This window comes from Myxocyprinus asiaticus, chromosome 27, assembly GCF_019703515.2.
Source record: "Myxocyprinus asiaticus isolate MX2 ecotype Aquarium Trade chromosome 27, UBuf_Myxa_2, whole genome shotgun sequence".
In the NCBI taxonomy this organism is placed as follows: Eukaryota; Metazoa; Chordata; class Actinopteri; order Cypriniformes; family Catostomidae; genus Myxocyprinus; species Myxocyprinus asiaticus.
Window position 1 is genome coordinate 22298639 of NC_059370.1, and position 27192 is coordinate 22325830.

General features: G+C 37.7%; 1 protein-coding gene and 1 long non-coding RNA gene across 8 annotated transcripts in view; one reads left to right on the forward strand and one right to left on the reverse strand.

Moving 5' to 3' along the window:
• Positions 1-6035, forward strand: part of LOC127418255 (casein kinase I) — a 31047-nt gene extending 25012 nt beyond the window's left edge. For all 7 annotated transcript variants that reach the window (XM_051658737.1, XM_051658735.1, XM_051658739.1 and 4 more), the window contains one exon: positions 4149-6035. In XM_051658737.1, coding sequence (XP_051514697.1) covers positions 4149-4156 — 8 coding nt within the window. In that variant the 3' untranslated portion in view covers positions 4157-6035. The remainder of the gene's footprint in view (positions 1-4148) is intronic.
• A 7742-nt stretch (positions 6036-13777) lies between these two features.
• On the reverse strand, positions 13778-26231 carry LOC127418259 (uncharacterized). The gene is made up of 3 exons (XR_007893397.1): positions 26019-26231; positions 17399-17481; positions 13778-14630 (listed from the first exon to the last, which is right to left on the reverse strand). It is a non-coding gene; the product is annotated as an uncharacterized LOC127418259 (long non-coding RNA).
• Between the last annotated feature and the right edge of the window lie 961 nt (positions 26232-27192).

Genomic DNA, 27192 nt, shown 5'->3' on the forward strand with positions numbered 1-27192 from the left:
GACAAACCAAGACCATGACATTTCTAAATTTCTACTTTTACACTTACTGTACAATACTAAATGTTTGGTGTTGGGGGAACTGTAAAGGTTTTTGCTAAATATACATGTGATGTGTTGACTCAACTGTTGTCTTTATGATTTTAGTCATAGAGCTCTTCCCTGCGAAAGGGTAGTCCCTCCTAGCTATATGGACTTGGACTACAGTTTTTTGCCAGAGCTAAAAGCTGACATGTTTAAACTCGTCATGTTAACATGTTTAAATTTTCCATCAGTTATGAACTTGGAAATTATATTTCCAGAGCTATTCAGTTACTGTTGACGATTTTAAAGGATGTTAGATAAAATGAGTCCTCGTCAGTTGATAGAGACTTCAATATAGTCTAATTCTGTTGTGCACCTAATGTAGATTGGACTTGACACCTAGCAGGACACAGTTAAGTGGAAAAGCCACTGTCACTCCTCTTCCACTGCTGTGTCTTCTAAAGTCTTCTTCGTCCTGTCTGCTTTGCATTTTGCTTGGGATTACACGCTGTTAATGACTTACAGTTTCCGACACTGAAGCTTTTAGACGGATCGGGTATCGGTCCGACGAGCCCGATCCAAATCCGATACTGTGTGTTAGTCATGTTCGTTCCTGTCAGGCTCCAAAAATGACATAAAAGAACCATAAAAACACCATTGAAGTAGTTCATATGACTCGTGCATTTTATTCAAAGCCACTTGAAGATGTGCGATAGCTCTGTGAATCACAAAAGGCTGTTTAATAAGTAAATATATGCACGTGCAGAGCCAGCGCGTTATTGAATGACGCTGCTCTGTTTACACACACACTCGTGGCTATTTTTAGCCTTCATGTGTTGCGCAACATTTGAGCGTTACTCACAAACAACATCTCAGATGTAGATGCTCAATAATTCGGTTCACTTATAATATGCATTTAGAACGGCGCCGGAGGTGCATTTTACCAGAATTTGAATAAGAAGCGAATTAAACTACTGTGAACTTGCCTACAAACAGAAACATGCAGGACTTACTGGAGATTTCAGAATGTCAAAATAAAAGCCTGAGGGTTTTGAAGTTAAAGGTGCATGATTGAAATATATTACTGTTGTATTTAAAAATTAAAAAAAAAAAAACCTGCTTTTTCTACTGAACACTTAGACTGGAATTACTGTTAGTTTTGCTGCAGCATTATCCAGTAGACTAGTTAAAGTTTTTCTTAATAGTTTGTACATTTATATTGAAATAAAGTGTAGTTAAAGGTTTGTGTTTCTTTACATATAGTTAGCATTACTCAGTGAGGTATAGATATTCTAAACTGATTATGAAAAAAACAACACTGGTATTGGATCGGTATCAGCCGATAGTGAGATTTCGGATATCGGGATCGGAAGAGAAAAAGTGGTATCAGTGCATCCCTAGTTGGTACAGTGTACAACTGTTGTTTTTAACATCTTTACATCCTTCCAACAAAGAGTTGGCCCAGACACTAAAAGTAGCATGTAGTCCTAAATTTCACATAATGGCCTTGGAGCACTGACGTTCAATATAGCGATTGTTTGCCCACGCAGGCAGCTTTTTCACTCCCTGTTGAGCTTAGTGTACTGCATTTCCTCTGTGATGTTGGCCTTTAGAGCCTTTTCTCTCCCATGGTTCAGCACGTCATCTCTGAATCCCTTGTTCATAAATAGAGAAAAGCAGGAAGACCGTTTTACACTCTGAATGTTCATCCTGAATTAAGGCAGAGAACAACTGCTGTTAAAAGTGGCTGAATTAAGAATAGCATTCACTGGTGAGGTAGTATTGGCCTAATCTTTTGTGCATGCTGTTTTAGTTTGATTGCACCCCCTCCCCCTTTTGAAATGCAGTGGATGCAATGTGTCCTCAGACTGGAATATGATTGATTCTTGCATTTGGATCAAAGTAACAATCATGTATTTTAACATTTACCCATGGTATTTCAGCATCCTGGCGACTCGGAAGTAACCGTGCACTTTCCCTTTAAAAATCTTTTGCTTTTGGACTGCTAAATCGCCACAGCCAAGAATTTAAGAGGCAAAGCTCAGGAGTGTTTGAGCTTGAAAGAACCGTATTTGCAGAGGTTTGTTGGTTTCTTGGTTACCAGCATTAGTCAACAACTTTGATCCTGTAACAATGGAGACACAGCTGCTGTTATTGTGCAGTCCTGTATTATTTTGATATTTTAATCCGAGTGCTACATCAGCACATCCTCAAGCTCAATGAATGCATGCTTGTTTTGATCATTTAATTTCTCTGTGCAAAGCCCTCTTCTCTTTTTCTCAGTGCCTTTGCACTACTCAATTGTTCCATTTGTGTCTGCAGAAATGTGAAGGTTGCAGTATCTAAATGTAACTACTTGGCAAGTAGTAGCAGTTCGAACCTAATAATCAGGTTACTTGGCAACCAGTTTGGATCAACTTTCCATTGTGGATTAGCTATAAATGACACAAGCAGTGGTATAAATAAACAGAACCCGAAAGACAGCCCTTTCTTGTTCAAGGCTGTCTCAAACCACTTAAAGGGATAGTTCACCCAAATATAAAAATGCTCATGATTTACTCACCCTCCTGGCATCCCAGATGTGTATGACTTTCATTCTTCACCAGAACACAAATGAAGATTTTTAGAAGAATATTTCTGTAGGTCCTCACAATGCAAGTGAATGGGTGCCAATATTTTGAAGCTCCAAAATCCACATAAAGGGAGCATAAAAATAATCCATATGACTCCAGTTGTTAAATCTGTGTGTTCAGACACGATATGATAGGTTTGGGTGAGAACATAAATTCTCCTCCCTACCCAGTAGGGGGCAATATGCACGAAGAATGTGAATCACCAAAAGCAGAAATGTAAAGTTAAATTGGAGATTGACTGAGCAGGGAGGAGAATTTATATTAAAAAGGACTTAAATATTGATGTTTCTCACCCACACCTGTCATATCGCTTCAGAAGACATGTATTTAAACACCTGAAGTCGTCTGGAGTATGTTACCCTTATGTGGATTTTGGAGCGTCAACATTTTGGTACCCATTCACTTGCGTTGTATGGACCTAGAGAGCTGAAATATTCTTATAAAAATCTTCATTTTGTGTTCTGCAGAAGCAAGTCATACACATCTGGGATGGCATGAGGGTGAGTAAAATAGAGAACTTCAATGTTTTGGTGAACTAACCCTTTAAGGTTTGTGTTTGAAAATACCATACTTGAGTCGTTTGCCTCTTTTTGTTTAAGTGCATAAAAATGCAACTAGTTTATAGTGTTCTTACCAAGAATGATCAATTAATTGTTCAGTAATGTTGCTAGGATTAGATTTTATTCCCTGTCTATATTATCCTGTTTGATTTTGTTCACTGTTTGCCAAAAGCTCATTGATTTTTAGAAGCGAACCACAGTTGAGAGAGCTGTTCTGGAAACAATTCAGCATGCGTCACATTTTTCAGGTCTTTGATTGTGTATGAACATGACTTGATACCTCTGTGACGTTGTTGCAATTATTAGGATGTACCTGCCTCCAAGTTTTCTCAACTGTTAATTCATTTTAAGGCTTGTCCATAAGTATGCTCAAATTATTTGTTTTTGGACATATTCTCATGCCCTGCTCCTTCCTTTTGGTTAAATGCATTCTTGAAAGGGCAGCTGCTTTGCTCTGTTTAGCTGGTTTCATATAGCCGTAGGGAGGCTGGTATGGTCATTTAGACCTACTGATCATACAACAGCTGAATTTGTTGAGGTGTAAGTCTGCTGTAGTAACGTGTGAATGGATAACATCATAGCCTTGTTATTAGTAATTAAAAGTATTAGCCACAGAAGCAGTCAGAACACGCTGAAGAGATTTTCAGGGCAGCGGAGTTACTCAGACTCCATGTGTGGAGATGGTAATGAAAGAGTTCATCCCCATGAGCCCCTGTGAGTTTGATAACAAATGATTTTCTCAGATTAGCTGCAGCAAGTCTCGACTTTACTGCAGAGAGGGACTGATGACTTAGCACTTTCTTTCTTCCAGGACTGAATAAATGGTCTAACTGGGTTGGCCACAGTGATTTACAGTAGCTCAACCCCATTCAGCTCTGTACCACTAACTGTTAACCCTCTCTTCTCTATCTCTATGTGTTTCTCTCTCTTGCAGGTTTCTAAGCATTAAGACAATGTAATGAAGCAGAGCAGAGAGGCCGTAGCAGGATTTGCCTTCCAATCACACCCCGGCATCTAGGATCAAATTCACCAGAACCTGCCAGGCACTGTGGGCAACCTTTTTCCTGTTAAAAAAACAAAAAAACTTTTGGTCCATATACTATATATGTAATTGGTATATATAGATAAGATGCTCTGCATATATCTATATATTGGTATGTATATACTATATCCACAAAGAGCAGGCTTGGTTTGGAGTTGGAAGCTGTAGCCTTTTCTATTGTCCTGTTCCTTAAGACTTTTTGCCCCTCCTTCTTTGAAACTGAAAACTGTAGAAAATGGTTGACTTGCTGGGGATATAATTGTGCACATGCCAATATTTTCCCGAGTTTATTCCTTCAGGAATGCTGTTCGGGGTCCTTCCTCAATTCTTGGTTGCTCATCAGAGCAGTTTTGACCCACTTTGCATTTTCATTCTTTTTTCGTCACCGAGCGTGGCATGAACCCAGACACATTTTCACTCTTCCAATTTTGTTTATCCCTCAAAGAAAGTGAGACATCTAAGATTAAATCTGTTATTGTTTCAAATGTATCTAAATAATTAAGACAAACATTGGATTTCTTTTCTAAAAAGGTAATTACGATTCTGCCTGCTGATGTGTGTTAGAGAGCTTCTAATGTGATTTAAAAAACATTCTAGTGACTACTAGGTTTCTCTTTAGAATGCTGCATTAACTATATTGTACTTGGTATTCTGAAGTCTAAAAAATAAATAAAAGCATAAATTCCACAAAAGCATATTCATTACAAATTAGGCATCTGTCAACTAAACATGTTAATTGCTTAGATAAAAACCATTGTGTGCATCAATGATCTGGGTTTTATTTTTCTCTTTTTAAAAATGTTCATGTTGATCTAGAAAGTATTGCTATGATAGCCTCCATGTTCTGTTTTGAGAGAAAAATGTGCTCACTCCACCCTTACCATTACCATTTTTGTATTCATATTTTTTTTTTTTTTTTTTTTTTTTTATCAGAAAAAAGTTATACTTTTTCAGTTTTATAGAGTTGTCTTTCCCTGTATTGAATCGATAATTTTGGGAAAAGTGTTTCTGTTGCTTCTTCCTGTGGTGAAGCAGATCCTCTTGTAAAATATCTCTGGGACTTTCTCTCTGCAACAATTTTTTGCTGCTGTTCAGTAGCGGCCATTTGCTCTTGTTTCCTTTTTTTTTTTTTTTTTTTTTTTTGCAAAAAGTGTTGGAGGGTTTCTTTTCTAATAGTTTTGTTTCTTGTGAGGCAAGAGCAGTTTTTTTTTTTTTTTTTCTCCCCTCAGTCTTTAGCCACAACAAATGCACACCAGTAACCTGGCTTTTTTGTTTTCCTTACCTCCAAACTGTCCCTCAGAACCAGCTTCAAGTACTTTACAGCTGGACATTCTATAAAAGTGTAATTTATTCCCTTTTAGCATGTCAGAATAAATTAAAATGACTTCTCAGAACTACTGTCCCAGTCTCCGTAATTTTACGGGAATTCAAACAAGTCAGACCGCTGATATTTTTTCCCCCCCATCCCTTTTTCATTTGTTCAGGTATCAGTCTGTAGTCTGCACATTTGTTAGCTACCACAACCTGGCATCAAACTTTATTGTTTCTGGAACTGAAATGCTTTTAAGACTGAGAAGGCAAAATGCTTTGTTCTCAAAAATAAATGTAAACTTTGAATGATTTTGTCTCAAGTGGGACAGCTTGGAAATGATCTAAAGCTATTGCTGTATCCCAGGAAAGCAATTCCTGTGCAATTGTGGGGGTGGTGGGTAGTTCTAGGTGCTCGTGGTGTTTTCAGTTTCCAGGATTTATATCTGTAAATATTAAAATGGCTTCAAATGGCAGGTGTGGAAATTGTTTAATCGTTGACACGTGACCACAAACATTCAAGAGATAGAGCATCGGTTTCATTTTCGTATTTTTCCTGATTCCCACTTCAACTCAAGAAAATATTCTGCTTGTGGGTTGGTAATTTAGAGATGGAAATTTTTTCCTCAGCACTGCTACTTCACAATAGGGAGCAGCAATTGCGATCCATTGCTGTTTTGTGAGTCATCTGATGGTGTTTGAAATCAAAGGGAAGTCATAGCTTGTAATGATGATTCTGCTGAGAATAGAGTATTTTCAGCCATTTTGGAAAAAAGAAAATCAGTTTGAATGAACAATGAGTAATGATTTCATGTAAAGACATTGGTGTAATAATGAAATTCAAAAAAAGTATTGCTAAGAAAATGTACCTTGTTATATTCTTGTGTTTGTTGAGAGTCTGGGTGTATGGGTGTAATAAGTTTGGGGAAACCCCTGTTTACAGAGTCGTTGGGGATATCTCTGCACTTGAGTAGAGGACTACAGAGAAATGAACAAGAGTGTGCAGGGTGGAAGGGATGTCCTGTCCAGACCAGTGTACAGAGCAATGTGGGTGGGGGAAGTATTTCAACTGTTGTAAGATCAACACATGCTTGAAACAGCTGCTGTCTAGCAGGGGGAGGGAGTGGAAAGGCCCAGACAACAAATCTGATGAACAAAAAATACATAAATGTGTGAAATATACACACAAACCTAAATGTAACTGCAACCCATAGCCATGTATTAACTTGATTCATGGAAATAATGTATGTGAACTCTATGCGTGCCGTTCATGTATTTTTAAAGTTGGTCTTCATCATAAGTATAAATGACTTGTTGCCCCCTGAAGGCTCTGCCCAGGGCCTCTTTTCCCTTTATGGAGGTGGAGTCCTGATGGGCTGAATCAGTCTAGCATCACATGACCGCACTCCATACTGCTGTAGCTGCGTAATGTAATCCATGCTGCATTCTAGCAATCAAAGGAATGTCCTGGGTTCAATGCAAGTTAAACTCAATTAACAGTATTTGTGGCATAATGTTGATTTCCACAAAACTTATTTCGACTCATCTCTCTATTAAAAAAAAAAAAAGCGGTTACATTAAGTGACTTACAATGGAAGGGAATGGAGCCAGTACGTAAACTCTAAAATATACAAAGTATGGAAACAAGATGTAAACATTAAACATGTTAACATGCTTTTAGTGTGATAAAATTGCTTATCGTGAAAAATGTTCCAGTATTACAACTCAAATCCCGGGTTTTGATATAACTACACAAATAAGGTTAGTAAACGATGTCATCACATTAAATTATAAAAACATTTTTGAGGTTTACGTCTTGTGGCTATAGTTTTGCAAAGATGTGTATTTTAGTTTTTATGGACTGGCCCCATTCACTTCCATTGTAAGTGCCTTACTGTAAACAGTTTTTTTTTTTTTCCTTTAATGAGGGGCTGATTTATTTTTGTGGTAATCAACATAATACCACAAACATAATGTTATACTGTATGTGCGCTTAGTAACTTTGTCATCTTGCAATTACAGTGACACTTAGTGGTGTGGATGCAGCATCATTCAAAATCAGTAGTTTTCAGTTATAGATGCATTGCAGAAATTCACTGTTCACAGTCAGCCATGATTAATTTAATCCAAGAGTGAAAGTTTCGAATAACAAGACGATTACTGAGATGAAACGAGTATTATTCAGATGGTGTGATTTTAAAAAGCCCCCATGAGGGCGCCCCTACCCCATGTAGAATAAAACAGCTTTTATTAGGTTATTGATATTACTAGAGTGTGCTTGGTCATGATTTTATACATTTGTTTCAAAATTACAGTTAATTTCTTTAGGAGTAAGTTTTTTTTTAATGGGGAAAAATTACACATTTGAGTGCACATTTAATTGAGATTAACCTGTATTGAACTCAGAACATTTAATCTCCCTCAATTCGTCTATACACTCAAAAATAAAAATTACACACACACACATTATATATATATATATATATATATATATATATATATATATATATATATATATATATATATATATATATGCCTATTTTTTTTTATTTAAATTTGTTATTACAATTACGCATTTCAATTTAAGTGATTAAATAAAAAAAGAAAAACGCCAGACATATCTGTTATAATCATCACTGTTAACCTCTCCAACTGTAATGTAAACCTTTTTTTTTTTTTTTTTTTTTTTTTAATGCAAGAACAAATATGTATATTACGCGTGCATGTTGATGGAATCAGATGAGGATTTGATGCCCATGTGTTATGAGGTGAGTTTACATCACAAATAATCGCATCCAAGCAGCAGATTATTCTCCTAGAGCTATTGGATTTACTGGGAGGGGTCAATCCAAATAAAACAACACGCCTGCTGTGGATTAATCTCCCTTGTCAAACACATATGCGCCCCCTTGTGGCATCACTAATACTGAGGCATTGGTTTTAGTCTTGTGACTCACAACAGGCTGCTTCAGGAAATGTTAAGATTTCATCCTGTTGTTTGAGCGTCAGCAATTGTATGCTTAAGAGCAAATACTAGCATGAAAGGTAATGTCTTGTAGCACAGAGGCAGAGCTAACCCGCTGAAAGGGGATTATATTGCAGCTAGGTCCCACATTGAGTTCTCACAATTACTAGACAGGCACGTGATGTGGGAAAATAAATAATTGTGCCTATATGATCATTAATGGCTATCTTTTTACCAAAGGCTAAGTCATAATCTAATTTAATCATGTGTACATAGAAAAGGGATGTCAATGAAGATTCGGGCTCTTTGAAAGTGCCATTTTGGCAGGACACAATAAATAAACAAGAAATGCTTTGTCCATATACTTAATTACAGAGCCCTCATGGAACTCATGCATGCTTAGCATGAAGCACCTTAACACATGGAGACACCCAGCAGAGCTCTGGAAATGCCCTCAGCATGTGGTGTCATTCACTGTCTAGACATACCCTATCAAGCTGGCATTTGCTTTTACGTTTCGCAATGCACACTTAACACAGATAGATACTGGCTTTCAGTTGCATTAGTCCCATCACGGAAGCCATAAAAGGTCAATGTTTAGTGAGTGATTGTGAATTATTCATTCTGAGGGATTAGCCACTCATACATAGAATGAAAAATTCAGGCTAGTGTATTGACGTGCTTATACACAAGGCACACTATCTAGTATGTAGATCAGTTCATATGCTAGTTAGTTTTCAAAATTTTATTGTAAATCAGTGTCATAATCACAATAACATACAACTGCAATCCTGGAAAATCTGTGGAGTGTTTACGGAATAACAAGTATCAGAATCAGAATGAGCTTATTGCCAAGTATGCTTCCACATACAAGGAATTTTTATTGGTGACAGAAGCTTCCAGTGCACAAACAATACAACAAGACAGAGATAATAATAATAAAAATAGAATAAAATAATAAAAAAAGCGAATAGAAATATAAGTATATTTATATTCGCTTTTTATTCTATTTTTGTATCACTGTTGGAATGTTTTATTATTAAATGAAACCAGTTAAACCATATAAAAGCATACATGTAGAGCAGAGCTATTGATTTTCAAATGTCTTTCCATCTTCCTTTCAGCAAGGATTCATGTCATATGTTTAAAATAAGTGTATGCTTGGGATGTAAACTTGAAATCAGCTTTGAGTGGGGTAAATGTAAACGTGAGATGTTATTATGTAAGAAAAGCGTGGCAGAGTGAGGTTCACATAGCAGAGAGACAGGTTCAGTTTCTCACCTGCGGTTCTAATGGAAGAATCCCATTGGCTGGTGATTAATTGCCACTTTACCTAACTGCCGTTATTCTGTGATACGTCACAAGATACACACAAGCAACATTCAGTACAGCTTATCTGTCCAGCACACGGTGGACAGTGTGGCAGATCATGGGAATTCTCACTCCAAATGGAGTGGCAGTGTGTGATCTTGGTTTAACAGATGGCTAACTAGAAGTTTGGCCTTGGGTACATTGGCATTTGACTGAGAACACTAAGAAAACTAAGAAAAGAACACATCTTGGCATGCCAGGTTGGCCATGATCAAATTATTTAGTTAGTTACAAAGTGTGTATTGTATGTCTCATTTTGCTTTGCACGTCATTAGTCGCTCCACCCTGTAGTTCTCTTCCTCTGGGTTATGCGTGCATGTCTGAGCCAGATCGGTGAGATTTGAGTAGGATGTAGGTCAGAGCTCGCACTACCATTAACAACCAACTTTAGCTAAACTTTATTTTATCACGTGTAAATATGTTTTGCCCAACAGGCCACCTTAAAGTTAATTATGTACACAGGTAATGCTCCAATTTCAAAATCTGTCCATTAACCTGACTAAACATCGTTTGATCGAATTAGGGCATCCCGTCTAAATCCTGTCCTAAACATACTGCTACACTTAGTTAAACTCAGATTTACTGATCTTTATTTGCTGATCACAAATAACGATAAAGCTGATCAAGCTCTTATTTTCATGTTGTTTGAGATTCATGACTCAGACCTTTTATTGCTAAACTACTACCAGTAAACAAAGTTGCATTTTGTCTTTTCCTTCATCCTCAAGACAAACAGGCAATAGTCTGTAAAAAATCAGACAGGATTACTTTTTCACACTCGTATCTGATTTTAGTTAGGCGAATGACTTGAACATTGTGTTTTTAATGGTCATTTTTACAGTTGTGTTTTACTATGGCAAATGGACCTCTGGCCAATCGTTTGTTGTTTCTTGTGAGATAGTGTAACACAATTATTCAAAAATGTGCTGCAACTCCAAATAACACAGATCCACACATGAATTTAAGCAAAGATAAATTTGATTGAACTTATATATTTTATGTTTAACTATATATGTTCAATCAAACGTTTCTTATATATAACTTATAATTATCTTTATATTTGGACATAAATGCACATCTTCAAATTCTTCTATGATCTGGGGAAATGTAGGTAAAACATATGTGAAAACAGCCATTTTTGTATTATTTTGAAATATATGTTGCATACACAGGGTGGCGCCCCCCAAAAAGTCGCAGAAGTGCGCCAAAAATCGTGCAAACACCTTTATGCATTTTTAAGATATGAGCAATCAAACATAGTGGCCCCCATTTTTTTATGGGCCACCCTGTATGTACAAGTAAGTACACACAGGAAGTTCAACCTGCCACAGGAGCTGCTGACACAGTTCTACTTGGCCGTCATTGAGTATGTCTTGTGTACATCTATAATTGTCTGGTTTGATTCAGCCTCCAAATCAGACAGAAGGAAACTACAACGGACAGTCAGGACTGCTGAGAAGATTACTGGTGCCCACCCTCCAAGACCTGTACATCTCCAGAGTGAGGAAACATGCAGGTAGAATCACTCTGGACCCCACACACCCTGCCCACTCCCTCTTTGAACTATTGACCTCTGGCCGGCACTACAGAGCACTGAGCGCCAGGACATCCAGGCACAAGAACAGTTTTTACCCTCAGGCCATTTTCCTCATGAACAATTAAACTGCCTCAGGACTCCCCATAGTTCAATAATGTAAATACATATCTCATGCACATATGTAAATTCACATATTTAATTCAAAAATTATACATACCCCTACCTTGCACATACATTACCACTTGCACATGTACATATGCCATTCTGTTATATGTCCTATTATTTGTGTCTATTTATACTCATACCTTGTTTTATAATCTGTGTCTCCCTGTAATGTTCTGTATGCACTTGTTTCTCCTATCACCAAAAAAAAAAAAAAAAATTCCATGTGTATGTGAGAACACGGCAGTAAAGCTCATTCTGATTATGACAAGCATGTGACTTTGTTATATCACTGAAAATGATATATGAACGTACATTTATATATGTTTCACATATATTGCCATATATCAGATTTTTGTTTGGAATTATGTGCTATTACTTTTGTACTGGTATTTCTTCTGAAGCACACACAGCTGTCTTCGTGACCACGTTTCTGCCCATGTGGATTCAGAATCTTTGATTTAACAGAGCCCGACTCCACCAGCAGTTGAGCTAAACATGACATGGTGCAACCCATACTGATCCTTGTGTCTTGTCCTTCCCTCTCTGCTCGTCAACATTTATACAACAGATGTCTCTGAGGGACCTATAAATGACCTGGGGAGGACCAATAAAAAGTGTGTGAAATGGCTTTTCTTCTCAGAATGTTGTACTGAATAACTATCTCTTTACCATATAGTTTCTTGTAACTTGCTATAATTTCCCCCAGGATCTGCCACAATTGCCTTTAATCTTTGTCAGAGGTCCAAATGCATAGATCTTCTTCTCCCACGCAGTGTCACTTTCTTAGTGGCAGGATCGATGATCAAAGAATAAGTATAAAGTATAAGAACACTCACATAAATATATGAGCTTCTACCACCCACTTAATCCTGAATGACTCATTGCACATAGGTATATGGAGCATCTGCATACAGGCACTTACTGATATTCATGTGTAGAGCTCACAAATTCATGACAGATTAAATCTACCATCATTAGGATTGTTAAATAATGTGCAAATACTAACTGGATTAAAAAAATTATTATTAAAAAGTGTCTTTGATCAAATGAGCCTTTTAATAGTTCTTTCTTGTATAAGGAGAAACATATTTCACATTTGCATTTACACAAATGGAGAATTAACATTATGAGTAGAACTGCTGTAATAACTGTTTCCCACAGAAAAATATGTAAATGCATTCAATCACATTTGTTAATCCATGTAATCTGAGCAACCACGTGTGGGTTGCGGTTTTTTCTTTTGAACCTCCCAATGTAAACTCATCCACGCCCCCTTGTGTAGATTAGGCTTGCTTGCAGTTTTCTGTACAATTTCCTTTCTACTGATAGGTGGCGCTGTTTCATCATTTCATATTAACCCATTTAATCCCAACATCCCCCCCAGCTAGTTGACAGAAGTATTTTGATGAAATTAGCACCAACTATATGCCTTTTCTATTTATTTATTTATTTATTTATTTATTTTAATTACTGAAAATGTGTGTGCTTTATTCATGTTCACAGTTGTAACCAGTGGGAAACTATGGATTCAAATTTCACTCAGTTCTTAAGAAGACGCAATAGGAAATAGCTAAAAATAAAGAAACATCATTTAGTACTTTTTTTTTTTTTTTTTTTTTTTTTTTTTACAAACAGACAATTATGGGTGAAAAGGAAATGTTATGACAACAATATATGCATATTTATTTTTAATTGTACTTTAATTTAGTTTAATTTATTGTACAATACTACTATATTATAATGGGACTAAATCAGTAGCTATTTAAAAATGATGGTTTGTGTTTTCCCACTGGTCACAGTTGTGACCACTTGTCCTGTGAGCATGATTTATATGAGCCAGAGCAATCTTATTAATAAATTTGTATGTGTATTATGACAGGTTTAACTTGCTTCCTTTTATTGGCAGAGGGGCACAGTGGAATTAAACGGTTCTGGACATGTGACCATTTGCACCATCCATATTAAACTGCTTACATGAAATCAAGACAGTCTGCACTTTCATTTATTGTTGACAATTCTGTGTAAAATAGATATCTTTTAAGACACTTCAAATTTCAAAATAAATTTTGGTCACAAATGTAACCGGTGGAATTAAATGGGTTAAGCAAAGGTTGCAATAGCAACAAAGTAGTATACATTGATTTATTTAAATAATATATAAGAAATAAGGACACCTTTGGAGGATGAATCAATGATGACTGTATTGAAAACACATTTTCTGAAACAAACATGTGAAAATAAGTTTATTTTGGACAAAAGGAGGATATTTTATCCCCATAGTTACACTCTAGTAATTATATGTAATTATGGCTAAATTTATGTAGATAATTAGAGATAATATAAATGAGGAAAACAAATGAAAAATCATTTATTTAGTATATTTAGTTGTCCAGCCCCACCCCCAAGAACAGTATTTCCAGGAATCCCCCTTAAGATTGCCCAAGGGATTCCTGGGAAAACTGGACCCCGGGGATGAGGAAATAAGAGAATGCATTATGAAGGAAGACACTGTGGACAATCGATAAGAAAAACACATTTAATCCTAGAATTAACAACACAAATGCTGTCTAAATGAAACCTGACTTACCAAATAATGCTAATGCTAAAACAAAACAACAGTTATAACCATCGCTAATGCTACTGCTAATTATACATTTGTGTTATATTCAGTAGATATTTAAAACTTTAAATGTAAAACCAAAGTAGCTTATGGTTACATGTCATTAAATAAGTTCTTGATACTTTTGGACGCAGTGTCCTCCCTCCCGAGCTACAGTGCTTCATCTCAGACTCCCAGTTGACCAGAGATGCAGCACTGCACCTTGGGCATGAGGACCGTGGGGGATTGAATCACTTAGGATTTCTATGCATTTGCCAAATTACCTTCATTTTTTTACCAGCCTGGACTGCAACCTCCCACATCCTTGATTGCATGGGTGGTGACTCAATCTCATATAAAGGACCTGAGATTTGGATGAATTCCTCAAGCTCTCACCCCGCCAGGCAGTCTGGCCTGCTGCTAATAAGCCTGAGGAACGGGCAAAAGACGAATCTTCAGTTACACATGGATAGACTAGTATTTATTAAGTGTTTTATCCACTTTAATAAAAAAAGCATATTCCCGGAATGCATATGATGGATGGATTTGTTGGGCCCATTTCTGTTAAAGAGTTTTTGAAGGGAAGTGGATGTATGTGGAGGGGAAGGGCTGTCAAACATCATGTGGGTGTACAGGAAATGGCTGTGACCCCCGTCGGACTACATTTTTTAACTGTTCATCTTCCCTGTCCTTGTGCCCTGATCACCCTCTAATAAATACCTCTTCTCTACTTTCTTACAAAAAAGTACCAAAAAGTACAATGGTACTAGAATGTTTTTTTTTGTTTGTTTGTTTGTTTGTTTGTTTGTTTTGGACATTTACCATTGTAGTACAAAGGTATTCTTGAACAGGTACCATGTAAATACCATGAAACATACATTTTATAGAATCAAAGCTCCATGGTATTACCATCTGATACCATCATAGAACCATCACAGTTCTTTTTTGCAAGGGTAGTTCTTCTACACTTCAGTTTCAGGCTCCATTGCCCTGATTTGCCCTCTCACTATGGCTCTGGAATGCCGTCCCAGGTCATTGATGAGGTGTCAGAATGCAGAATAGTGGAAAGCCTCTGCACAGTGATTCAGACACAAATAAGCATGTCAGGCTGACAGTGGGATATTTAGCATGAGCTCTGGCTCCCCATGCTGGCTCTCTCAATCTCCAGCCACAGTGGAAGCAGCTGAAAGTGGCTGTCACCCAAGAAAATCCTTGGAGCTGCAGAACTCCAGTCCACTGAATAAACAAATTCACATTTGCTCTGCACTGCACTGACTTTCAGCAATCCTCCGTCCCCAGCAGTACAGCTCACACTGACTGGTTCTGGCTGATCAGTGGTTTCAGTACAGGATGTTTATTCCTGCAGTGGACATCTGCACTCAAGTTCAAAGGCAACATCAATGCAACAGTCTGCTGAAGTGCCCCTGAGTCACTCAGCTCAGTGTACCACAGAATGCAAGGCCATGCCTCTTTAAACACAAACTGCTTCCTCTGTGTCCCAATCAGACTGGTCCGCAGGGAAAGTGGTTTCAACGGGACGTCCTTTCTCATCATATAAAATCCCACCAGAGTAGACATAAGCTTTAAAGGAATAGTTAATCCAAAAATCATAATTTACTTAACCGTATGTCGTTCCAAACCCATATGACTTTCTATCTTCCCTGAAATACAAAAGGAGAAAGTTTGAAGAATGTACTGGTAATGGATAGTCCATATAATTACAAAGAATGGGGACTGGAGATTTTAAGCTTTAAAAAGGAAGTAAAAGCCTCATTAAAGTACCATAAATGTAGTCCATATGACAAACACATCTTTACTCCTTGAGTTCATGAGAGAAGTAACACTGTTTGATTTGGTGAACACTGCAAAAAAAAAAAAAAATTTTTTACTGAGTAAATTTGTCTTATTTTCCAGTAAACAATATCTAAACATCCTTAAAACAAACAAAGAAAAAAAATGACTAGAGAAGCAGAATGGCATAAGATATTAAAAAACCGTTTGCCGATGGGGTAAGAAAAATAAACTAAGAATGTTTAGATATTTTGACCAGAAATCAAGACATATACTCGGTAAGACAACGGCTTTTTTCAGTGAACGAATCGTTTGGTTAACAGCAAAGATTAGCGAAGAACTGAAGAAAAATGCAGAACAATGGTTCTCACACATTGCTATCAAATGGCTGCAGAAGACAAATATGTATATATAACACATTGTTGTAGACCACTTTTTAAAAAAAAAAAAAATTATTTTGCTTTTCGCATCAGTCGAAAAATGCAATCCAGTCTTTGTAATTGCATGGAAAAAGACCAGTGCATTCTTCAAAACTTCTCCTTTTGTGAAAATTATACAGAATTGGAACAACATGAGGCTGAGTAAATGATGGCAGAATTGACTTTTTTGGGTGAACGATCCCTTTAAGAGTCACTGGAGTGGTTAAAGAGGCTGATTTGACACATACAATGCAGTTCAGAGGTGAAGCAGAAAGCCTCTAAGGTTCATAAACCTGTCAGAATCCAGCTCCGTATGAGTTTTATATTCTCAAAGAAGCAGATTAAATTGTTTGAATGTTTTAAAGAGTCTGAACCCCTCCCATTCATATGATAACACCACATTGGCATCTGTACAGCAGAATATCCTCGCTTAGGGCTGCCAGTGTAGTCAGCTCTCCTGTGCCCTTGAATGTGCTGCTGTCTGATTTTGTGGTGTGTGGAAACCCCAAAATGCTACTGTATAGCACCCAGAGCTGAGCTCATTCTCACAGACTGGCAACTCTGTGAGCTCTGACTGTATAATTCTTGGATCATTTTCACTCTGCCGCATAGGAAGCGGGTAAGATTATGCAGGACCATTCACTTACTCAAACACAACTCTCTAATGGATTTCCCAGCAGTGCTCTGGGTAATGGAGAGAGATGGGGGCAGCAGGCATTATTAACTCACAGATATACAGCCTCTCCACAAGGTACTGTTCATAAGTTACAGTATAATCATTTGGAGTTGGACCGAAGTTGACAAGCACGTCTGGCTCCACTTTATTGCTGTTTATATACTGAAATAAAGCATGGTGACCTAATTCTGAATACACAAAGAAAAAACTTCCAGTAAAGCCTGTAGTCCTTCTTTTAGGTAAATTCAGTAAATCTCAAGAAAATGGAAGTGAGATGGAGAGTATGTTTTTACTGACTAAATGGTTCTCACCCCTCTGGCATGTGTCAATTGTTCATAAGTTTAGTCCACGTCAATATTTTTTTTTTCTCCTTGCAGACTTGAGGCACTCCACTCTGTAAGTAAAGAAAAAGGATGGAACATCATTAACAGCAATTCCAGAAAATGCCAGACTGCTAATTCTATCATTCTTGCGTCATTAAGTGTTTACATGTACCAATTACGCTTCATAAGCTGACAACTTATAAAGTCATATAAATGCCTAAAAGCAATGTTCCAGGTTCAGTACAAGTTAAGCTCAATCGACAACATTTGTAGCATAATGCTGATTACCTCAAAATAAATAAATAATAATATTTTTTTTTTTTTTTTTTTTTTTTTTAAATCGAGGTTACAGTGAGGCACTTACAATGGAAGTGAAAATGGCCAGGGCAGAAACAATAAAATACACATTGTTTCAAAAGTATAGCCACAAGATGTGAACATTATACATGTTAACATGATTTTAGTATGATAAAAGTTCTGTTCTACTGAACAAGATTTAGTTGCGTATTGTTTGTACCTTTACACTAATTAGGTTAGTAAGCGATTTTATTACAGTAAAATCATGTTAACACATGTTATAATGTTTGCTTATTGTGGCTATCTATTTGAAACAATATGTATTTTGACGTTTATGAATTGGCCCCATTCACTTCCATTGTAAATGACTTACTGTAACCTGCATTTTTGCTTTTTTTGTAATAAAGGATGGTTGATTCAAAATTAATTTTTGTGGTAATCAACATTATGCCACAAATGCTGTTGACTGAGCTTAATTTGTATTGAACACGAAACATACCTTTAAATGGCCTTCCTTTATCGAGGTAAGGTAATAAACGGTTCAACACAAACTGATCGGCACATGTAGATTTTTGCCCATTACCCTAGTTTTGTGTTGTATGTAAACACATATTTACCAGCGTTCTTACCAACGTATTCAAACTGCGCAAGTGTCTGTTTACATTTTGACATCAAAAGCAGAGAAGAAAACATGAGATTTCAAGTCTCAAGTAAACACAGTTTGCATTTTTAATTTAGGAAATTATCAGCGTATTGATGTGCATGTAAACGTACTCATTCTGTCCTTACACATGGAAATTCAACAGAATGCTGCAGAATAACTCGGCCATGAGGAACAAATATATTAATGATTTTCCACACATTTCTCAGTTGACTCACATTCGCTCAGAATGAGACGTTATTAACAATTGTCCTCATAGGGTTTCAGAATGCCCTAGGCTACTTTGATAAGGAGGAAGAATCAAACAAATCGCTCTTAATTGAAAGGGCAGAGTATAACATTTACTACTGCGAAAGAAAGCCCCTTCCAAAAAATTTTTTAAAAATGACTAAGGAATTTTTGAGCCTTTTCCAACAAGTGAGAGCTTTAGGTTGTCTCATATCCACCTTCTGGAATCTCCCTCAGTCCATATAAGGAATTCTGAAGGGATTTTATTTTGGGATAATGGAAAATGTAGCTGTGCCTTCGATAAACATTCACTCTTTCAGCCTCTTATGGCCAGTGATTGGGGAAGCAGATAGTTTGTCACTGCTAAGTGTGCCCTCCCCTCTCCCATCTCTCTCTCTCTGTCTCTCTGCCGCACTGCCTGCATACATTCCCTTTTCTAGTCACAGTCTGCAGTAGCCTGACATAAAAGGCAAAAGGGAGTTAAAGGTGTAGGAGAAGCCAGAAAATCTCAGTGGCAACCATGGCAATACGTCTGGAGAATGCAACTTTGACAAAATATGGAATGTACACCTTATCTGCCTGAGGTTCTGTAGCTGAGGCCTTGGATTTCATATTTGACATAATAATTGTGAGAACATATAGTCTCACATTCCTACTGACATAGTTGTGAATATTCTTTCTGCTCTGCAGAACTGTGAGAAATGGAGCCCCCGGATGTCTCAGTTATTAATCCATGTGATCAAAGCTCAACAAACACTTCCTGCTCCCAGGCTCTCTGCTTGGCAAGATACTGATCCTGAACTACTGCTTAATTAGTGAGCCCCAATAATAAACATCACATCCTGCTGCCTAAATCCTATTTCCCAGGCTCTGTCTTACTTGTGAGGCATGAGTTAAATTTCTCCCACAATGGCACATTGGGAATGCACTGCAGAGGAAAGCTGCATATGCAAAATATAAAATTATGCCCTGTGATTATATTATGATTGTTATGCATGGCCTGTTATTTTCTGGACAGATAATTTCTTAAAATCAAATATGCATGAAAATGTATGCTAATGGTTATTTTGAGCATGACATACAATGATAGTCTCGTATTACTTGATATGTTGTGTGTTTTGATTGGTGTTAGCTGAGGCAGTTATAGTGGTTTGGCAGTACGCTGAGGTGAACCCCACACACCTCTACTTACAGCAGATGGACACACTATGAACAGAGTGATACACACAAATGCACGCACGCACGCACGCACGCACACACACACAGTCTAGCCATTGAGGAGGAAGTCTACAGCCCTGATCTGAAGATTGCCTAAGTGTTACCAGCTTTACCTACTTCACAGCACGCTAGCTGTTTTTTTTTTTTTTTTTTTTTTTGATGTTTCAGAAACAACCATTCCAGAGAGAGAGAGAGAGAGAGAGAGAGAGAGAGAGAGAGAGAGAAAAACAAAATTAAAATCCCATTGCCACACAGACAAAGGGATTTTAAGGTATTCAGGCCACTTCCACACTAATACATTTTCATTTAAAATGCATTCATTTCGCTACATTTACGCCTGTCATCCACACTGGAACAGTGTTTCCTCCACCCAAAACAGAGCATTTTGAAAATGCTTTCCACATACTTTCGGAAAACGATGACGTTAGAAAACTGATTTTCAAACAAAAACTGATTAGTCAGGACTTTGCCTAGGCCACGTCTACATGAATACTTTTTTGTTTGAAAACGCATGAGTTTACACCTTTCATCCACACTGGAATGGTGTTATTTTCCACCAAAAACAGTGCATTTTAAAAACACTCTGCATTACTACATACTTTGTAAAACAATGTCTCTGGGAAACTGAAAATTTTTCAGACGATAAAGTATTTGTGTGGACGCGGCCTATGCTATGTCCACACTAATCCATTTTCGTTTGAAAACGCATGAATTTCACTGTGTTTATGTCTCTTATCGACACTGGAACAGTAATTTCCTCCACCGAAAACAGAGCTTTTAGAAAATGTTCTCTGATAACTACATACTTCTGAAAACGACAACGTTATAAAACAGAAAACATCATTTTTAAACAAAAAATTATGCGTAAGGATGTTGCCTAGGCCACGTCCACACTAATACGTTTTTAAAGAAAAAAAATACACATTAATTTCACTACATTTACGCCTTTCATCCACACTGAAATGATGTTTTTTCCCCACCAAAAACGGAGCATTTTAAAAACACGCTCTCCATTACCACATACTTTGGAAATTAATGTTGCTGGGAAACTTTCAAACAAAAATGTATTAATCTGGACACGGCCTAGGGTTTGAAAATGCATTCATTCCCCTACGTTTACGCCTCTCATCCGTTTCAGAAAGGCTCTCCTTTACCACATACTTTGAAAAATGATGATGTTAGGAAACTGAAAAGTGAGTTTTCAAACGAAAATGGATTAGTGTTGACCTGGCCTCAGACTCAATGTAGAAGTTTACTGAAAAAATAAAAAATAAAAAAATCTCTCATTGTTTCTTCACTCTCATGAACACAAAATGAGATTAAGGCAGAATTACAGCCTCAGTCACCATTCAGTTTCACACAATGAAAGTGAATGATTACTGAAGCTGTCATTCTTTTGCATAACATCTCATTTGGTGTTCTGTGGAAGAAAGTTAGTCATACAGGTTTGGAACAATATGAGGGTGAGTAAATGATTACAGAATTTTCATTTTTGGGTGAAATATCCCTTTAAACCCAATTTTGATGTAAGATATCTAATACTCCACATGATATGACACATTAAATTAAAGTCTACTTTTATGAGGGCTACTACTTCAGAAACAACAATGAACCCATCAGTCAGAGTCAATCCAGTGGCAATGACATTTGATCTGTGTAACTAAGGGTATGTGACTATATACTGTGTGTGTTTCATCAGGAGAAGGAAGGAGGAATATAGTGTAATTGCAAGAGAAAGAGTTATTACAGTGACAGGCCAGGCTATTGCTAAACCGCTCACCTCCACAGAGGCAGATGCTGTGTTTACACAGACAGATTCTGGCTTGATAATGGAGAGTGCGAGCATGCCTAAACATTGCCTTTTAAGGTTCCCTCTCATTTCTCCCCATCTCCTTAAATCGTCATGACAGGAAACGTGATGGAGGGGGAGGGCACCCCTGCCTGTTACCTCTCTCTGCTCTGTCTAGCTCTTGAAGCTAATCTCCCTTCTGAAGCTCAGGCTTATGTACAAGCTACAAACGCAAACATTCAGCTATAAACTGAGATTTCACCCTACTTGATAGCAACCATACTTTTAGATTCTTTTGGGAAACCACGTAATACGTGAGGATGCATTGTTAGCGCACACCTTTTAGCATTTTATGTTCGATGTCATTAAAGCAATTCTATAAAGCTTGTTTGACTGTGATCTTCAGGGTTAGTTGTTTGATATTTAGCAGACCCAAGAAGTCCAGACAATCCCTGCAACCCCTTTTTGGCACCCGTGGCTACTGTTTGAAAGCTCAGAGCTGACTTCAGTAAACATCGGCTTCCCAGCACTTGGCATATCAGGGCCAGATTTTTCAGAACAAAGGAGGATGTTCAGAGAAAGCATGTTAGCTATGTTATAGTATTTAGTCAAGTTAAAGAGAAAGAATCCAGAGGGCCTAATTCATGCAGGACATTATTTAACAAGGCGCCAGAATTTGTGGTATAGCTCAGCTAGAGCACCAAAGTTATGGGTTTGATTCCCAGGGAATTCACATACTGATAAAATGTATAGTTGAATGCACTGTAAGTCGCTATGGAAAAAAAGTGTCTGCCAGATGCGTTAATGTAAATGTAAATTGCCCAAACAAGCATGCTAATTTTATTGCCATTATTGTGTATGTTGCCTTAAACTTCAAATGTCATGTTCTGTTTGAAATTGAAGGCAAGGCATTTGTATTTGATAAGACATATGAGATCATTAACATTTCTCAGGTATATCTAAGCGTCATAAAAACTAACATTTACAAGGCAAAGGTGCAGGGGCAGGGCCAGAATGGTGATATGGGGTGGCAGCTTCCACCCTAAAAATGAGCTTTGCCACCCCACTTTCTACCCCAATTCAGACCCCGCTCACGTCCTGGAGACATGTTGTCTCCCCCTAGTCAGACGGAATCCTCCCCAAGACAACACCGCACAACTCCCCCCTTACCCTTCAAACGAACTTTCTGGATACCACCCCTTACTCGACTCTTGCCACCCCTTTGCCACCCATGGCAAAAAATCATGGACACGCCCTTGCAAAGGCGCATGAGCACTTTACAACCCAAAAAGGACTTGACAAACCCCCAAAGCATTCCTTAAACGCAAGTAATTGGAATGAGGAGTGTTGTGGATGGGGATAGAGTGAAAAAAGATGCCTAGGCAGACAGCACTCTGCTCTCTGTCAGCACCTCTAGTCCCTAAAAAGCAGTGCGTGTTTGTGTTCTTAGGGGCCCTGAGGCTGTTTGGACCCTTATAAGTTGGTAGCCATGGGATTTTGGGCTTTCCCTGGTGAGCACCTAACCCCTACTTTCCCTTCCCAGTGTTCATGTGAAAGTGATCCTGGGAACTGGGGTCTCAAGGGGCTCGGGGAGGGGAGCAAGTGATGCGCGGGACAGGCCAAAGCACCAAGGCCACCAAAGGGTCATGTGAAAGCACTCTGCTCTGATGGCTGCCAGACTTTTGACTCCTCTGAAAATAAATAATGCATTTCCTTTCCCTCCCTCACTGTCTCCAGCTCAATAACCCTCTCCATCCCTCTATCTAATCTGTCCATCTGTCCATCAGCACACATATGTTTCTCTATCCAGCATAAGACCTACAGTATAATTATAGATTGGGGTAAAAGGCTGAGATTTACAGGAGTTCTGGCAATAATTAGGTGAATGCATGCACAAACAAATGAAATGTTGCAGTAATACACAGTTAATTAGGGATTGTTGTTGCATACAACTCTATTCTATTGTGGGGTACAGCAAACTCTCAAAATATTATATACAGTATATTACATGTACGGCATATTTCAGTATTAATAATTGGCAATATGAAACACCACACAAATTTGTTTGGTCAAATGTAAGTAGGTTGTCTAGATGATAGATTGTTACTTGTTAATGAAATAAACTTCTGTAATCACACAACAATTGTAAACACAATGGCAAAATCAAGAATTGATGGCAAACAGAATGCACTCAAAGTATTCCATCCTTTGCAAAAACCTTGCAATCTTGCAAAAAGTGTTCTTTGTATTTGAGTTTCTCTGTAATTTCATGATGTAAGTCCTTGAGTGATTTGTTCAGATGGTGGATTAACATGTCTTTTACTTTATATGGGCATGCTAAGGTTCAGCTCAAATGTGTTGAAATGTGTGTGTGAAAAAGACAGAGTGTGTTTGCCACCAGAGTGGCATCCCTGGAAAGTTAAACACTGACCCCATCCTACCAACAGCTGGATACATCTGCTGGCTCTCCTCCTCCACCCCCTCCATCGGATATTTGCAACAGGGTCTTTCCAGAAACAAAGAACAGGGGAGGAATGGAGGAGAGAGTGTGGGGGATGGAGTTTTACTCCTCATCTCTCTTGCTCTCGTAATACTGCTGAACTATTTTGTGAACTTCCAAATGCCCTTATTGAAAGGGCATTAGTTTAGTTTGAGTTTCACTGCAAAAAGTAATTTTGTCTTGTTTTCCAATGAAAATATCATAAAAATTACTTAAGATGGAAATATGATAATAAGAACTTTTTTTCAGAGAATTTATCTTAAATTAAGTTTCTTTGGCCATTGACCATTTGTTCCCCTTATTTTAAACATAAACTGTTGGCGTTAGACAAGTACACTTAATTCAAGAGACTGTACACTTTCCAAAAACAAGCCTTAATATCTTTTGCAGTTTTGTTAAAAAGTACATTTGTCTTGTTTTAAGGATGTTTAGGTTTTCTTTTTTCTTTTTGGAAAACAAGACAAAAATACTGAGTAAGAAAGTAAAAAAAAAAAAAGTATTTTTTTTTTTTTGCAGTGAAACTCTTAATCTACACTAATGTCCTTTCAATAGTTTAAGAGTTTCACTGCAAAAAATAAAAAAATAAAAAAATAAAAAACTTTCTTAATCAGTATTTTTGTCTTGTTTTACAATAAAATATCTTAAAATATACTAAATATGGAAATTGGTGTAAAAAAAAAAATAAGATAATAAAAACTTGTTTTCAGAGAATTTATCTTAAACTAAAAAAAAAAAAAAAAAAATATTCCCTTTATTTCAAACATAAACTTGGTGTTAGACAAGTAAACTTAATTCAAGAGACCATATATTTTCCAAAAACAAGCCTTAATATCTCTTGCAGTTTTGCTACTCAAGTAAATTTGTCTTGTTTTAAGGATGTTTAGATTTTTTTTTCAGTGTTAACAAAGCAGTATATTTCAAGGTTTCTGATAATGCATGTAATAATTGTTAAATAAAATCAATCGACACATGAAACTTTGTAACAGAATGGCAAAATATTAAGCAAATGGATGAAAATGTGATTACTTTTTACATATATATCAATTTATCTTCCAATATAACTGAAGTTCAAAGTCAAGCTCAGAGGCTATTAAAACAGCAGCAGGGTCACATTCCCAGTAAGGTTTTCATGACTCTACTGTTACACCCTCTATAACACTCAGACATGTAGCATGAAAGCAGACCGGGAGAATGCAGATCATTTGCAATACATCAATACTGTTTAAGAACTTAAAACTGGGACTGAAAGAACAGGTTCTTGTATGTAATTCCACCCTTGCTTTATTGGAGAATGTCCTTGCAGTATGCTATCGTAAACTCTGATTTAGAAGTACTCTGCTGTAGGAAAGCCCAACAGTGTTTGTGTTTTTTTCCAGGTACCCTGTTGCTTTCAATACTGTATGTGATGGGGAAGTGCTTACTGTATCAGTAGAGTGCTTTACGCCAGCTGTATCAGCTCAATGTCACAGCAGCACACTGCTCTCAATGACAACGTGACATGCCTGGTATGTCTCAGTATCTGTTCTCTAGAGTGCCAGCCGGCCAGCCTCTGCTCACCCTTTCAGGCACTGGGCAGCAGAGTGACCAACAAGAACAATGAACAATCATCCCTGTTGAAAAGACCAGTATGCTGTGTTTTGGATGATGATTTGCTGGTTTCCCCACTACGCTTCTCCAAAAAGACCATGTTAGTTGACCAGCATTTTCATGACTCTGCTGGTCTACCAGCTTGATCAACACTAAACCAGCATTAGTCAGCCTAAAGCAGCATACTAGTCTAAGCTGGTCTTTTCAGCAGGGATGATGTCTCTAAACAGCTTAATTCAGAATTTTGATAACATGCAACAAATATATTTCACAAACCAACAATGATGGATGGTGGTGTTAGATATACAGTAACTTGAGAAAGACATACCTCTGAGCAGTCCACAGTCTTGAAGGGTAGTCGGTCACATCGGTCTTGGCCATCTTGCCCAGGTGGGAGGGTGCTGGTCTGTGTGTAAGTGTTAGTATGGGATGAGCTGCAGGGAGAGGGTCCCAACTCTGTTCTCATGGATGCCGTGTCCTCCACAGTCTGAAGGGGGTTCCCGGTGCGATGCTCCTTTTTGAAGCATGGCCGGCTTGGGGAGCAAAGACTTTTCTTTTACCTTATATGAGGCAAGGGGCCGGCCCACCATTAGAGCGGCACGTTAGGGAAAGCCCCCTGAGCAGCCTGATTGGCTGGAGTAAGAGCCCCTGTGACCCCGAGCTGTGACCCGCGTTATGTGTGGATGAGACGGGACGAGGAGGAAGGGCTCAGGCTCAGGGGCTGGACCTGTCCGTAGAGCTAAGGAAGGCACATTTGACAATTTTCATATTTCTTCTAAATTTGGAGATTTCTGCCCGTGCCGGAGTCTTGGCCATCCTCTCTGAGAGTCCATGTGGAAACCATTAACAACAGAGGGCTCCTTGCCATTCTTGCCTGGGAACACAAGGGCTGTGCACAGACACAGTTATTTAAAAAAAAATTAACTTCCTCTCAAAAGCGCTGTGCTTCCCCATATGGGAAAGCATTTGCTTACTGAATGCTGGGAATCATACACAAGTCACAGAGAGAAAAGAGTAAGAAAGAGCAAGCAAAAGGAAAGGAGAAAAAGGTTTGTTTATTTTCTTGAAGGCGGCAATATCGCTATTGTGCATGAATCACAAACTGGGTCTCCACACAAACAGTCCTGACAGTGAGCCACATATAGATGGTTTTATCTGTAATCAGTGTATATTAAATAAGTAAAATGTCAAGAGAGATTTGGATAAATTGGAATATCAAACTAAAAACAAACTTAAGCTTAATATCCCAGTGTAGAAACACAGGAAATTGGGGAGACTGAGGCATGTTGTCACACTATATGGAAAATTGTCACAAGAAAACTTGTCATTAAACAGCCTATTACAGACATTCCAGCAATATTTAAAGGATTTTTTTTTTGTTGTTGTTGTTGTTGTTGTTGTTGTTGCTTGCATTTCTGGTTCAAAGTTAAGCTCAATTGTCAGTAAGTGTGGTATAATGCTGTTTACCACAAAACAACAACAACAACAATAAAATAAATCAG